The sequence below is a fragment of the Mus musculus genome, chromosome 4, assembly GCF_000001635.26.
Source record: "Mus musculus strain C57BL/6J chromosome 4, GRCm38.p6 C57BL/6J".
Taxonomy (NCBI): Eukaryota; Metazoa; Chordata; class Mammalia; order Rodentia; family Muridae; genus Mus; species Mus musculus.
The window spans coordinates 113,047,543-113,063,071 of NC_000070.6; the positions used below are offsets into that span (position 1 = coordinate 113,047,543).

The window sequence follows — 15,529 nt, forward strand, 5'->3', positions numbered from 1 at the left end:
ATCAGTGAAGGTTTCCACAGAGATTGTACAATCTTTGCAAATAAAATAGGAATTTTCCTTGCTCATCAAGCTTTTCCCCAGGGACTTAAACCTTCAAAGCGATTTTTTTCTTTCTATTTCAGCATGGTCTAATTGTATCTGAATTTTGGATTTCAGAGTATTGCCCTTGAATTAGCACTTGCTCTCTGTTTATCATCACTCCACATGGTTGGCTTCATAGATCAGTTACCCCAGCTGGTACATAGCATTTGATGTTTTAGTGAAAATTTCCCTAGCATGCCATATGTCACCTTTTTGGGGGTTAACCTAGCAGACCATTTTTTCTACCTTCTAATCTATGTATCCCATTTTATTGAATCAACTCTTAGAAATCAAACTAAATAAAAGTTTAAGTCATTCAGATCTGGCAAAGCCTTTTCCACCTCTCAAAGATCACATCATACAACTGATCTCAGCAAATCTGATGAAGTTCAAAGACAGAATCAAATTATCTCTATATTTGTGATTCTCTAGACAACTAATAACAGTTTTGTAACTTGGTCACTTTTTAGAACAGAGTTGTCTAAAGGTCTAAAGGTCTACTAGTAAAAACAGGTACTACAGGGACAAAATATGAATAAATATGAATAAAGGCATTCAGAAACATTCATCCCCAACTGCTTATATGATGGCCATTAAGTGGTATTAAGTGGGTCAGTGAGAACTTGGTTAAGAGTTTACATGAGTTTGCAGTTTTTATGTTTGTGGCCTATATATATTACATATAGGGATGAATTTATTTAAGATATTTTCATGAAGGCATATCACAATAAATTGCAGGTCTTGACCCTCACCAAAAAAATCATTTTTCTCTGTCTATTGGGTTGCCTTTACCTCCCAGACAATCTTGGTTTTTATATCAACATCAAACATATATCACAATGTACTTTTAACTATGTTAAATCTTCAGTCCATGAAGAGAAAAATCATGAAATCTGTTTTTCTGCGTTCTATGCTAAAATATCAATTTTATTCTGAGTTCACCTCATGGCCTAAAAATGAAAATTATATACTTTGGAGTAGAATGAAACATTATATTGGGCAGATAAAGGGAAGGTGGAGTGGAAACTAGAGAAAGAGAAGATGGAGAAAATGGAAGAGGGAGAAAACACAGAGGAAGGGGAAGAAGAAGAAAATAGGAGCAGATAATCATGGCCTGGAGAAACCACAAGTTCTAAAGGGTATCATAAATGTGGATGATTGTATTGCAGTGGTTGATCTGCCCAATTTAGGCCAAGAGCATGTATTCATATTAATTGAGTAAATTAATGGCCTTCCTGGGCTATTTTTGGATGTGAGATTAACCACAACAAAATAGAGCCCAAACTATGGATTTGAACACAACTACCATGAGGTAAATCTTCACTGTCTCCAAACACCTGAATGGTCTTGGACAGAGATATAGGCTGCAGCAGGGTGGATTTGAAGTTGACTGGGTTTGAGGGGCATACAGAGCATGTCAGAGGGTCATCTACACTGGATGAGAGACATTCAGTATTCTCTTTTACTTATTCTTCATTCCTCATACTGACTCCCCTACACCAAATAATGAGAGAAAATGTGGTCTTTTTACATTCAGCTCTTCCGTGTCAGTAAAGAATCAGGAAACAAAGGCAAAAAGTTCTCTGGACCAGGTAACTCATTGATGTATATAGAGAAATATAACCATTTGATACTTAAAGATTGGAAATTTCACATGCAGTTCAGAACTAAAAAGGGAATATTAGTAACTGACTCCAAGCAGAGAGAGCATTGATAAACACCTGCTTTGAACAGATGTTAATTAACTGACATCTGTGGTTCCAGGTAGAGAGCATAACAGACAGATATTATAATAGGTATTAATTAAATAAATGTTTGTCTCTCAAGATAGAGAGCACAAATAATAGATGGGATAACAGGATGGCTGCTCTAGGCAGAGAGTTTAACAGTTAAAATCTAACTGCTTTTCCATGGGCAGTGGTGACACATGCCTTTAATCCTAGCACTTGGGAGGCAGAGACAGGCAGATTTCTGAGTTCGAGGCCAGCCTGGTCTACAAAGTGAGTTCCAGGACAGCCATGGATATACAGAGAGACCCTGTCTCAAAACAAAACAAAGTAAAGCAAAACGAAACGAAACAAAACAAAAACACTAGCTGCTGCTTCTAGGCAGATATTTGTGAAAGTTTGAATTAATTGCTCTAAAAATGCTATAAAGATATATTAATCTAATAAGTCTTACAGGATACACATATTCTGTCTAATGTAGGCTCCATGTGATTTTGGGCTAAAATTCTGGTTTGACAAACTGCCTATAAAAACGGGTATAGATAGACCTGTGAATCAATTTAATAAGGACTGCAGGATACTCAAATTATCTACCATGGTCTCCAGAGTAATGTAGGTTTAATATCCCGACATGACAAATGAGAAAAGCCAAAATAGGCTAAAATATGTGTGATTTTGATTATTATGATTGTTTTATTGTTCTTTTGGGACAAAGAACTAACTAGAGATTTTCCTAGTTACCACTTGAAGGATAGGCTGATTTTGGGGAACAGGTTTTCTCTTTGTGTTTTTGAAAATGGTGTTTAAGCTTTTTAAAGCTTCCAGAGATATAGGGATCATATTTGATGGAGGGAGACTCCCTGAAGAAATAGATTCTAGAAAATAAAATAAAACGTTTATCTTGATGATACTAAAGTTTTCTTTTGAGATTTATATATTAGAGAATATATAGCCTTGGTGAATTTCATCATCAGATATACTGAACTGGCCTGCCTGAGATCCTGATGTTTTGTTTTTTCATCCAGATCCATTTGGGACACAGACATCAGAGACAATTTTGGTGTGTGTTACTTAAGGCCAACAAATTCCCACATTTCCCTACCCTTCTTTCTTCTTTCAAAAAATATCTCAACACCAATATTCACCTTGAAGAAGTTATGAAGAGTCTTCATCTCAGTTCCCTAGTCTTTAGGACAGGGGGTGCTTATTATTGGTTTTCTTGGAACCTAAAAGTATTGAAGTGCTGGGCTTTGACCCAGTCCTCCTACTGCTGTTATTATAAATGGATCAGAGATATTTATGCCTGTGAGTTAAAGGCCAAATAGGAAATTGATGGTCCTGTATTTATTGTTAGGCTGTTTTCAGATATTTTAATAAAAAATTCCTGAGAGTAATTAAAAGAGAACATTTCAGATAACTTCACCTAGATATTTGGTTTTCCCAAATATCAGAAGTTCATAGAATGTTATGTTTAATATTATTTATTAAGTTGTTATTTGGACTAGTTTTCCCTGTCTGAGATTCAAAAACAAAAAAACAACAACAACAAAACAACAACAACAACAACAAAACAAAAAACGGAGCATCTTTGAGTTACTCTAGTTGTGGTGAAACAGCTACTAGAAAAAAAAATGCCTCATTTCATCTACAGACATAATACTGTCCAAAGAAAGGACACAATTATAGGTTAAGACTGCTGGATTAAGCTAAGGGAGAGTAAGCTAGTCCTTAAAATTCCTGTTCCTCTAAGTATGTCAGATGACCCCAGCCAGTAGTCTGAAGAAGGATGGTATGATATGTTGAAATAAGTGACTGTCCAAGTAATCAGCACTTTCTATAAATTGTCTAAAATATGAAGCTGTGTTATTTTTCCTTTATATTTTCAATTAAAATCATTCATTCTTGCATTTCTGATGCAGTTGAAAAACTGCATAATCTCTCAGGCAACCCAGGAATTTTATTTTGAGAGAAACAGCTTTGGAGGATGGTTTTTAGATGGTATTCAATCTAAAGCCAAGACATATCCACATGTAGAATTATAGGTCTTAAGAAAGACAAGATGACAGAGGTTCTATTTAGCTAACAAAGATGATGTACTGGCTGTTAGGTCCCTTGTACTTTATAAATTAAAAATAGTAATAGTTGTGTTCAATTATGTCTGAAATATAGAAGTTTTTCAGTTGGTCATAAAGGGGTAATTGTTGTGCATTTCCCTGGGGCTGTTTATATTTGATGTTAATTGCATTCTCCTTGAGGGGCTGTGAATAAAGAATGAGTCATCACTCATGTGATTTCATGTAAACTTTCCCATCTTAATTTGTAAAATAAAGGAGAGATGATGACTGAGCAGATGAAGGGAATGTGGTGTGGAAAGTTAGGAGAGAAGGGGATAAGGGGAGAGGGAGAGGACACAGATGAGGGGGAGGAAGAAAAATGCAGAGCAAAAGCAAATGGCCTGGAGAAAACACAAGGTCTAAAGGGTCTCATATATGGGGAGGGTGGTAGTATAGTACTAGATTTGTACAATCTAGACAGAACACATCTATTCATATTAAGCTTCTTTTCTTTAACTGAGCATATTTGAGTTAGAGATTTAATTCAACACATTACTATTCATGCATAACATATTCTTAGGTACAGTGGCTTACTGATGTGTTCAGAGACATCAAATACTCTCTCATATATGGCCACTATGAATTTCTGTATATCCTGTATTCAAAGCCATCAAAATGAATTGGAGTTTCTTTCTTTAAAGATTTTTCTCCAGTATCTGTGTTAGAAGCCGCCAACAAACTTCCAATCAAGTAATGAAAACTTATGGATTGACAAAATTATCAACAATGTATTTCCAGTGGTTTTTTAACAAGATTTTGACATGGTGAAAGACCTTTCAACCTTCCCTATAGAAGAAGTCATCCTTTAATACTTTTCATGGATTAATCATTGTTGTAATTAGGGACAATAAAGCAACCCTTTTTCTTTCCTGCTCCCTAAAAGGGACAGTAAAATGCAGCCCTTTAAATCAATTGCAATCACTGCTTAGATAAGAAGAAAGGTAAAGGAAAGAAAAAGGCTGCAATGGGAATACTCATTAATATTTACACTTCAGCTCTAAAGTCAATTAACATTCAAAATATTTCCTTTAAATTTTTCCTAACACAAGTAGGGATTTCCCAAAAGGTGAAAGAATCCTCTATGTACTTTGTCTCCAGTTTCTCTTTTAATACATAGTCAATCTCCTATCATATTTCCTTTCTCTACAGACATTGATCTATCAATACAGGATTGGGAATTAACCATTACTGTGTTAGGACTCTTGGCATTTAAGCCATTGATCATCCTTTAAATTTGGTATCTCTCTTCAGGTTATGTCCTATGTTTGTAAAATACGAAAAGCCTTGGATGTTTTTGAGGATATATATCAATATCTTCCCCTGAAGCCTCCATCATTGCCCCCTACATTTCATCTTGGTATGATAATTGTCTCACCGGAATATTAACCTGTGTACCAAATGTTGGGAACAATCTAGTCTCCATATATTTATGGGCATATCATGGAAATAAGATCTCTAATTTGCCAATTGAAGTTCTTCTCACACATGTAAAACTTAACAGTCTTTTTTTATTTTTTATTTTTTTTAGTTCCTGACAACTTTCTACTACCTATGAACTTGTTATTGTTATAAACGTTTTAATTTCGCCATGCTGTATTACAAAATTTCTGGAAAATCAAAGTTGATAAGCTCTTATTTCAATCAAGCCTCCTATTTCAATGCCATTTACTTCTAAATTTTATTTGGCCTAGGATTAAAAGATGAACATTAACATATTTTCTTGTACTTCCAAACACTCTTGTTCTTTCACCTATAGCAGATATTCATTGCATCTAGGGATACAATAGTATCAGGAAAATCTCCATAATACCATTAAATTTTATTTACACACATTTTCACAGACCATGGTTTTTAATTTTATTTTAAAATCTTCATTGACCATACCTAGATCCACTCTGGAACTTTGAATATTTGATTGAACATTTTTCACCAGCCATTTTATTGTCCCTGTAGGCAAAAGAACATACATTGAATTAGCTTCCATTTATAACATTGAGGTTTGGGTGGATTGAGTAAGATTGCTGGGAGCCTCCTGGCACAGGCCGGGGTAGAGGTGGATTCACACAGTAGGACTCTGGTAATGGCTTTAAAGTCTGATCATCTGGAGGCTTTCTAGCTCTCTAATTATACTGAAATGCTGATGATAACTTCTAAAAAGTCCTAAAATTTGCTTTGCTCTTTCTGAGGTTAAAAGACTGCTGCTTAGGTAATTAAAGCCTGTTGACTAACAGTGGATGATTAAGCAATTCAGCATTTGTTCTATCTCAGCAAGAAATGCTGGGCTCTGACTTTCAACCTGCTAGTAGGAAGGTGCAGGAAGAGAAGACATTTAGATAAGTGATTATAGAGTTTATTACCAAGTTGTATATAGTTTTCTATTATAGCTATCTAAGGGGAAAAGTAGAACGATCCTAAGTGGGTAAAGGGTAAAATTCTCTAAGTGGGGAAAGGGTAAAGAATCTAGTCTTAGTGGGGAAAGGCAAAAAAGTCTCCTCTATAGATCTTAGTTCTCATTTCTCTTTTCCCTCAATACTTATTCATCTTTCAAAATACATTATCATCTGTTACAAAGTTCTTCACAGTTTCACAAAAAAATCCAATAATAAATTGAAATAGAAGATCACAACAGCGAATGATTAAATAAATATCCATTAGGAGTTATTATCTGGCTAAACATCCATCAAATGTCCAACTACACAGGTTCTCTGAAGGTTTAAAACCATAACTAATTTATTAGTGAAGTTATGAATAGATAAACCTAGAAGATATTTTATCTTCTCTCCTAACATCTATAATAAATCTTTATTTCCCTTTTAAAGGCCTTTGGCTAATTGTTTTACAACCTTTTGGAATGTGCTCTGAGTAGGAGAAAGTCTGGTTATCATCTAAGACTAAGTAATTTGTGACACATGAGAGACATCCAGAGTTCTCATTGCAGCTTTGACTATCATGAAAGGACATAATAGGAGTCCCATTAATAAAAGAGCTTAAGAATCACAGATATAATTTTACTAATTCTTGTAAGATAATCATTAAGGCTTAAGTCATCTATTTGTCAATAGGGCATCAGTATAAGTTAGCACATCTTCATGGATAACAGAGATCTGTTTCAGAGGGGGTGTGCTTCTACTTAGTGATTGTTATATATGTTAATAATAACATGGAAAGTATATTAATAGCAGGAATCTTTCCTAAAATTAGCCCCACACAGTTTTACTTAATGAGATCTCACCTGTCACAAATTATATAATAATCAGAGGCAGTTCTCTTCAGGATTATCACCTGGTAGTTATTAGCTTGTTCCACTATGGCTCCTGATATAACATTATTATCTATTGCCATGATTAGAGCAGCACTGGTTGGCATAGCATATATTAGATCTCAATATTTTATTGAGGTATTTTTGCCTGCAAATTCTTTCCTAGCTAACAAAGGGAAATATTTTTCATTTTTCACTGTAGCCACTCAGCTAACTCCTCATTTAATTTTCTGATGTCAGGGAAATGTGTTATTTATCTCTCTTGGTCCCATGATCTTTATCCCAATTGACGGGCATACAGAGAATGTCAGAAAGGCATCTACACTGAATGAGAGATATGCAGTGTTCTCTTTCACTTATTTTCATTCCCCACACTGCCTCCCCCACACCAAACAATGACAGAAAATGTGGGTCTTTTTACATTCAGCTCATCTGTGTAAGTAAGAATCAGGAAACAAAGGTACGAAGTTCTCTGGACCAAGTAACTCATTGATATATAGAGAGTAATATAATCATTTGATACTTAAAGATGGGAAATTTCACATGCAATTCAGAACTAAAAAGGGAATATTAGTAACTGAATCCAAGCAGAGAAAGCAATGATAATCGCTTGCTATGAACAGGTGTTAACTGACATCTGTGGCTACAGGTAGAGAGCATAACAGACAGATATTATAATAAGTATTAATTAAATAAGTGTCTGTGTCTCAAGGTAGAGAGGACAACTAATAGATGGTATAATAGGATGGCTGCTCTAGGCAGAGAGTTTAACAGTTAAAAGCTAGCTGCTTCTCCCCAGGCAGTGGTGGCACATGCCTTTAATCTTAGCACTTGGGAGGCAGAGACAGGCAGATTTCTGAGTTCGAGGCCATCCTGGTCTACAATGTGAGTTCCAGGACAGCCAGCCGTATACAGACAGACCCTGTCAAAAAAAAAACAAAAAAAAAAAAAAAAAAAAAAGAAAAAAGAAAAACAAACAAACAAATCTAGCTGCTTCTTATAGGCAAATATTTGTGAAGTTAAGGGGGCCATCCTGATCTACAATGTGAGTTCCAGGACAGCCAGCAGTATACAGACAGACCCTGTCAAAAAAAAAAAAAAAAAAAAAAAAAAAAAAGAAACAAAAAAATCTAGCTGCTTCTCATAGGCAGATATTTGTGAAGTTAAGGGGCTGGAGAGATGGCTCAGCGGTTAAAAGCACTGACTTCCCTTCTGAAGATCGTGAGGTCAAATCCCAGCAACCACGTGGTGGCTCACAACATTCTGTAATGAGACCTAATACCATCTTCTGGTGTGTCTGAAGACAGCTACAGTGTACTTTCATATAATAATAAATAAGTCTTTTTTTAAAAAAGAATTAATTACTTTAAAAATGCTATAAAGATATATTACTCTATAACTCCTTCCATGGGTGATTTGTTCCCAATTCTAAGGAGGGGCATGGTGTACACACTTCAGGCTTCATTCTTCTTGAGTTTCATGTATTTAGCAAATTGTATCTTATATCTTGGGTATCCTAAGTTTTGGGCTAATATCCACTTATCAGTGAGTATATATTGTGTGAGTTCCTTTGTGATTGTGTTACTTTACTCAGGATGATGCCCTCCAGGTCCATCCATTTGGCTAGGAATTTCATAAATTCATTCTTTTTAATAGCTGAGTAGTACTCCATTGTGTAAATGTGGGCTGGTGAGATGGCTCAGTGGGTAAGAGCACCCGACTGCTCTTCTGAAGGTCCGGAGTTCAAATCCCAGCAACTGCATGGTGGCTCACAACCATCTGTAACGAGATCTGACTCCCTCTTCTGGCGTGTCTGAAGTCAGCTACAGTGTACTTACAGATAACCAATAAATAAATCTTAAAAAAAAAATGTACCACATTTTCTGTATCTATTCCTCTGTTGAAGGGCATCTGGGTTCTTTCCAGCTTCTGGCTATTATAAATAAGGCTGCTATGAACATAGTGGAACATGTGTCCTTCTTACCGATGGGGACATCTTCTGGATATATGTCCAGGAGAGGTATTGCTGGATCCTCCGGTAGTACCATGTCCAATTTTCCAAGGAACCGCCAGACTGATTTCCAGAGTGGTTGTACAAGCTTGCAATCCCACCAACAATGGAGGAATGTTCCTCTTTCTCCACATCCTCTCCAGCATCTGCTGTCACCTGAATTTTTGATCTTAGCCATTCTGATTGGTTTGAGGTGGAATCTCAGGGTTGTTTTGATTTGCATTTCCCTGATGATTAAGGATGTTGAACATTTTTTCAGGTGCTTCTCTGCCATTCGGTATTCCTCAGGTGAGAATTCTTTGTTCAACAAAACATCCATGAAAGGAGTTACAAAGACAAAGTTTGGAGCTGTGACAAAAGGATGGACCATCTAGAGACTGCCATATCCAGGCATCCACCACATAATCAGCTTCCAAACGCTGACACCATTGCATACACTAGCAAGAATTTGCTGAAAGGACCCAGATATAGCTGTCTCTTTGAGACTATCCCAGGGCCTTGCAAACACAGAAGTGGATGCTCACAGTCATCTAGTGGATGGATCACAGGGCTCCCAATTGAGGAGCTAGAGACAGTACCCAAGGAGTTAAAGGGATCTGCAACCCTATAGGTGGAACAACATTATGAACTAATCAGTACCCCGGAGCCCTTGACTCTAGCTGCATATGTATCAAAGGATGGCCTAGTCGGCCATCACTGGAAAGAGAGGCCCATTGGACATGCAAACTTTATATGCCCCAGTACAGGGGAATCCCAGGGCCAAAAAAATGGGAATGGGTGGGTAGGGAATTGGGGGGCAGGGTATAGGGGACTTTGGAGATAGCATTGGAAATGTAATTGAAGAAAATATGTAATAAAAAAAGATATATTACTCTAATAAGTCTTACAGGATACACATATTTTATCTAAGGTAGGCTTCATGTGAATTTAGGGTTAAAATCCTGGTTTGACAAGCTGCATCTTAAAAACAGGTATAGATAAACCTGTGAATCAATTTAATAAGGACTGCAGGATACTCATGTTCTCTACCGTGGTCTCCACAGTAATATGGGTTTAATATCCTGACATAACAAATGAGAAAAGCCTAAGTAGGCTAAAATACGTGTGATTTTGAGTATTATGGTTGTTTTATTGTTCTTTTGGGACAAAGAGCTAACTACAGATTTTCCTGGTTACCACTTGAAGAATAGGCTGATATTGGGGAATAGGTTTTCTCTTTGTGTTTTTGGAAATGGTGTTTAAGCTTTTTAAAGCTTCCAGAGATATAGGGATCATATTTGATGGAGGGAGACTCCCTGAAGAAATAGATTCTAGAAAATAAAATAAAACGTTTATCTTGATGATACTAAAGTTTTCTTTTGAGATTCATACATTACAGAATGTACAGCCTTGGTAAATTTTCATCAGACATACTAATCTGGCTTACCCGAGCCCCTGATGTTTTGGTTTTTGATCCAGATCCATTCAGGACACAGACATCAGAGACAATTGTTGGTGTGGGCTACTTAAGGCCAACGAATTCCCACATTTCCCTACCCTTCTTTCTCCTTTCAAAAATATCTCAACACCAATATTCACCTTGAAGAAGTTATGAAGAGTCTTCATCTCAGTTCCCTAGTCTTTAGGATAGGGGGTGCTTATTATTGGCTTTCTTGAAACCTACAACTTTGAAGTGGAGGGCTTTGACCCAGTCCTTCTACTACTGTTATTATAAATGGATCAGAGATATTTATGCTTGTGAGTTAAAGATCAAATAGGAAATTGATGATCCTGTAATAATTGTTAGGCTGTTTTCAGTTATTTTAATAAAAATTTTTTGAGATTAAGTAAAAAATAACATTTCAGATAACTTTACCTAGATTTGTGGTTTTCCCAAACATCAGAAGTCCACGGAATGTGATGTTTAATATTATTTATTAAGTTGTTCTTGAGACTAGGTTTCACTTTCTGAGCTTCAAAAACGAAATGGAACATCTTTGAGTTACTCTAGTTGTGGCAAAACAGCCAATAGAAAAAAAATGCCTCATATTTCATCTACAGATATAATACTGTCCAAAGAAAGGACACAATTATAGGTTAAGACTGCTGGATTAAGCTAAGGGAGAGTAAGATAATCCTTAATATCCCTGTTTCTCTAAGTATGTCAGATCACCCCGGCCAGTACTCTGAAGAAGAATGGTATAAAGTGTTGAAATAAGAGACTGTCCAAGTGATCAGCAGTTTATATATGTTGGCTAAAATATGAAGCTGTATTATTCTTCCTTTATATTTTCTTTCCTTTTTTCAATTTCTTTTTTTTTCATTTCTTTCTTTTTTAATTAGGTATTTTCTTCATTTACATTTCCAATGTTATCCCAAAAGTCCCCCATACACTCCCCCCCACTCCCCTACCCACCCACTCACACTTCTTCCACCTGGCATTCCCCTGTACTGAGGCATATAAAGTTTGCAAGACCAATGGGCCTCTCTTTCCTATGATGACCGACTAGGCCATCTTCTGATTCATATGTAGCTAGAGACACAAGCTCTGAAGGGTACTGCTTACTTCATAGTGTTGTTCCACCTATAAGGTTGCAGACCCCTTTAGCTCCTTGGGTACTTTCTCTAGCTCCTCCATTGGGGGCCCTGTGATCCATCCAATAGCTGACTGTGAGCATCCACTTATGTGTTTGCTAGGACCTGGCATAGCCTCACAAGAGACACCAGTATCTGGGTCCTTTCAGCAAAATCTTGCTAGTATATGCAATGGCTTCACCTTTTGGAGGCTGATTATGGGATGCATCCCGGGTAAGGAAGTCCCTAGATGGTCCATCCTTTCATCTCAGCACCAAACTTTGTCTCTCTAACTCCTTTCATGGGTGTTTTTTTCCCAATTCTAAGAAGGGGCAAAGTGTCCACACGTTGGTCTTCATTCTTCTTGAGTTTCATGTGTTTTTCAAATTGTATCTTGTATCTTGGGTATTCTAAGTTTCTGGGCAAATATCCAGTTATCAGTGAGTACATATCATGTGAGATCATTTATGATGCCCTCCAGGTACATCCATTTGTCTAGGAATTTCATAAATTCATTCTTTTTAATAGCTGAGTAGTACTCCATTGTGTAAATGTATCACATTTTCTGTATCCATTCCTTTGTTGAGGGGCATCTGGGTTATTTACAGCATCTGGGTATTATAAATAAGGCTGCTATGAACTTAGTAGAACAAGTGTCCTTCTTACCAGTTGGAAGATCTGGATATATGCCCAGGAGAGGTATTGAGAGATCCTCCGGTAGTACTATGTCCAATTTTCTGAGGAATCTCCAGACTGATTTCCATAGTGTTTGCACAAGTTTGCAATCCCAACAACAATGGAGGAATGTTTCTCTTTCTCTACATCATCGCCAGCATTTGCTTTCAACTGAATTTTTGATTTTAGTCATTCTGAATGTTGTGTGGTGGACTCTCAGGGTTGTTTTGAGTTGCATTTCCCTGATTATTAAGGATTTTGAACATTTTTTCAGGTGCTTCTCAGCCATTCGGTATTCCTCAGGTGAGAATTCTTTTTTTTTTTTTTTTTTTTTTTTTTTTTTTTTTTAGCTCCGAGGCCCATTTTTAATGGGGTTATTTGATTTTCTGGAGTCCACCTTCTTGAGTTATTTATATATATTGTATATTAGTTCCCTATCTGATTTAGGATTGGTAAAGATACTTTCCAAATCTGTTGGTGGCCTTTTTTTCTTACTGACAGTGTCTTTTGCCTTACAGAAGCTTTGCAATTTTATAAGGTCCCATTTATCGATTCTCGATCTTGTAGCACAAGCCATTGCTGTTCTATTCAGGAAAATTTCTCCTGTGCCCATATCTTCGAGGCTTTTCCACACTTTCTTCTCTATAAGTTTCACTGTCTCTGGTTTTATGTGGAGGTCCTTTATCGACTTTGATTTGACCTTAGTACAAGGAGATAGAAATGGATCAATTCACATTCTTCCATTCTTCTACATGATAATCACCAGCTTGCCAGCACCATTTATTGTCTTTTTTCCACTGGATGGTTTTAGCTTCCTTGTCAAAGATCAAGTGACCATAGGTGTGTGGGTTCATTTCTGGGTCTCCAATTCTATTCCATTGGCCTACTTCTCTGTCACTATACCAGTACAATCCAGTTTTTATCACAATTGCTCTGTAGTACAGCTTTGAGTCAGGCATGGTGATTCCACCAGAGGTTCTTTTATCCTTGAGAAGAGTTTTTGCTATGATAGGTGTTTTGTTATTCCAGATGAATTCAGAGGTTGCCCTTTCCAATTCGTTGAAAAATTGAATTGGAATTTTGATGAGGATTGCATTGAATCTGTAGATTGCTTTTGGTAAGATAATCATTTTTGCTATATTGATCCTGTCAATTCATGAGCATGGGAGATCTTTCCATCTTCTGAGATCTTCATTGATTTCTTTCTTCAAAGACTTTAAGTTCTTATCATACAGATCTTTCACTTCCTTAGTTAGAGTCACGCCGAAGTATTTTATATTATTTGTGACTATTGTGAAGGGTGTTGTTTCCCTAATTTCTTTCTCAGCCCGTTTATCGTTTGTGTAGAAAAAGGCCATTGACTTGTCTGCGTTAATTTTATATACAGCTACTTCACTGAAGTTGTTTATCAGTTTTAGGAGTTCTTTGGTGGAATTTTTAGGGTCACTTATATATGTACTATCATATTATCTGCAAAAAGTGATATTTTGACTTCTTCCTTTCCAATTAGTATCCCCTTGATCTCTTATTGTTATCGAATTCCTCTGGCTAGGACTACATATACTATGTTGAATAGGTATAGAGAAAGTGGGCAGCCTTGTCTAGTCCCTGATTTTACTGGGATTGCTTCGAGCTTCTCACCATTTGCTTTCATGTTGGCTACTGATTTGCTGTAGAATGCTTTTATCATGTTTAGGTATGGGGCTCAAATTAATGATCTTTCCAAGACTTTTATCATGAATGGGTTTTGGATTTTGTCAAATGCTTTCTCCACATCTAATGAGATGGTCATGCGTTTTTTTTTTTTCCTTTGAGTTTGTTGATATAGTGGATTACATTGATGGATTTTCATATATTAAACCATCCCTGCATTCCTGGAATGAAACCTACTTTGTCAGAATGGATGATTGTTTTGATATGTTCTTGGATTCAGTTAGAGAGAATTTTACTGAGTAATTTTGTATCGATATTCATACTGTAAATTGGTCTGAAATCCTATATCTTTGTTGGGTATTTCTCTGGTTTAGGTATCAGAGTAATTGTGGCTTCATAGAATGAATTGGGTAGAGTACTTTCTTCTTCTGTTTTGTGGAATAGTTTGTGAAGAACTGGAATTAGATCTTCTTGGAATGTCTCATAGTATTCTGCACTAAACCCATCTGGTTCTTTTTTTTTTTTTTTTTTTTTGGTTGGGAGACTATTAAAGACTGCTTCTATTTCTTTAGAGGTTATAGGACTGTTTAGATCATTAATCTGATTATGATTTAACTTTGGTACCTGGTATCTGTCTAGAAATTTGTCCATTTCATCCAGGTTTTCCAGTTTTGTTGAGTATAGCATTTTGTATAAGGATCTGATGGTGTTTGGATTTCTATAGGATCTGTTGTTATTTCTTCCTTTTCATTCCTGATTTTGTTTATTAGAATGCTGTTCCTGTGTCCTCTACTGAGTCTGGCTAAGGGTTTATCTATCTTGTTGATTTTGTCAAAGAACCAGCTCCTCTTTTGGCTGATTCTTTGAATAGTTCTTCTTGTTTCCACTTGTTTGATTTCGCCCCTGAGTTTGATTATTTCCTGTTGTCTACTCCTCTTGGGTGAATTTGCTGCCTTTTGTTCTAGAGCTTTTAGGTATGTTGCCAAGGTGCTAGTGTGTGCTTTTTCTAGATTCTTTTTGGGGGCACTCAGAGCTATGTGTTTTCCTCTTAGAAATGCTTTCATTGTGTCCCATAAGTTTGGGTATGTCGTGGCTTCATTGTCAATAAACTTTTTAAAGTCCTTAATTTTGATCTTTATTCCTTCCTTGATCAAGGTATCATTGAGAAGAGTGTTGGTCAGTTTCCATGTGAATGTTGCCTCTCTATTATTTATGTTGCTAATTGAAGATCACCATTAGTCCATGCTGATCTAATAGGATGCACGGGATAATTTCAATATTTTTGTATCTGTTGAGGCCTGTTTTGTCAGCAACCATATGGTCAATTTTAGAGAAGGTATTTTGAGGTGCTGATAGAAGGTATATCCTTTTGTTTTAGGATAAAATGTTCTGTAGATATCTTTTAAATCCATTTGTTTCATAACTTCTGTTAGTTTCACCTTGTCCCTGTTTAGTT

The 15,529-nt window shown here is 36.4% G+C and overlaps 1 protein-coding gene across 1 annotated transcript in view; it reads right to left on the reverse strand.

The window, feature by feature from the left end:
• Skint6 (selection and upkeep of intraepithelial T cells 6) overlaps nucleotides 1–15,529 on the reverse strand; it is a 482,358-nt gene that overhangs the window by 242,927 nt on the left and 223,902 nt on the right. The window contains exon 19 of the mRNA NM_001103199.1: nucleotides 5,807–5,869. Coding sequence (NP_001096669.1) covers nucleotides 5,807–5,869 — 63 coding nt within the window. The remainder of the gene's footprint in view (nucleotides 1–5,806; nucleotides 5,870–15,529) is intronic.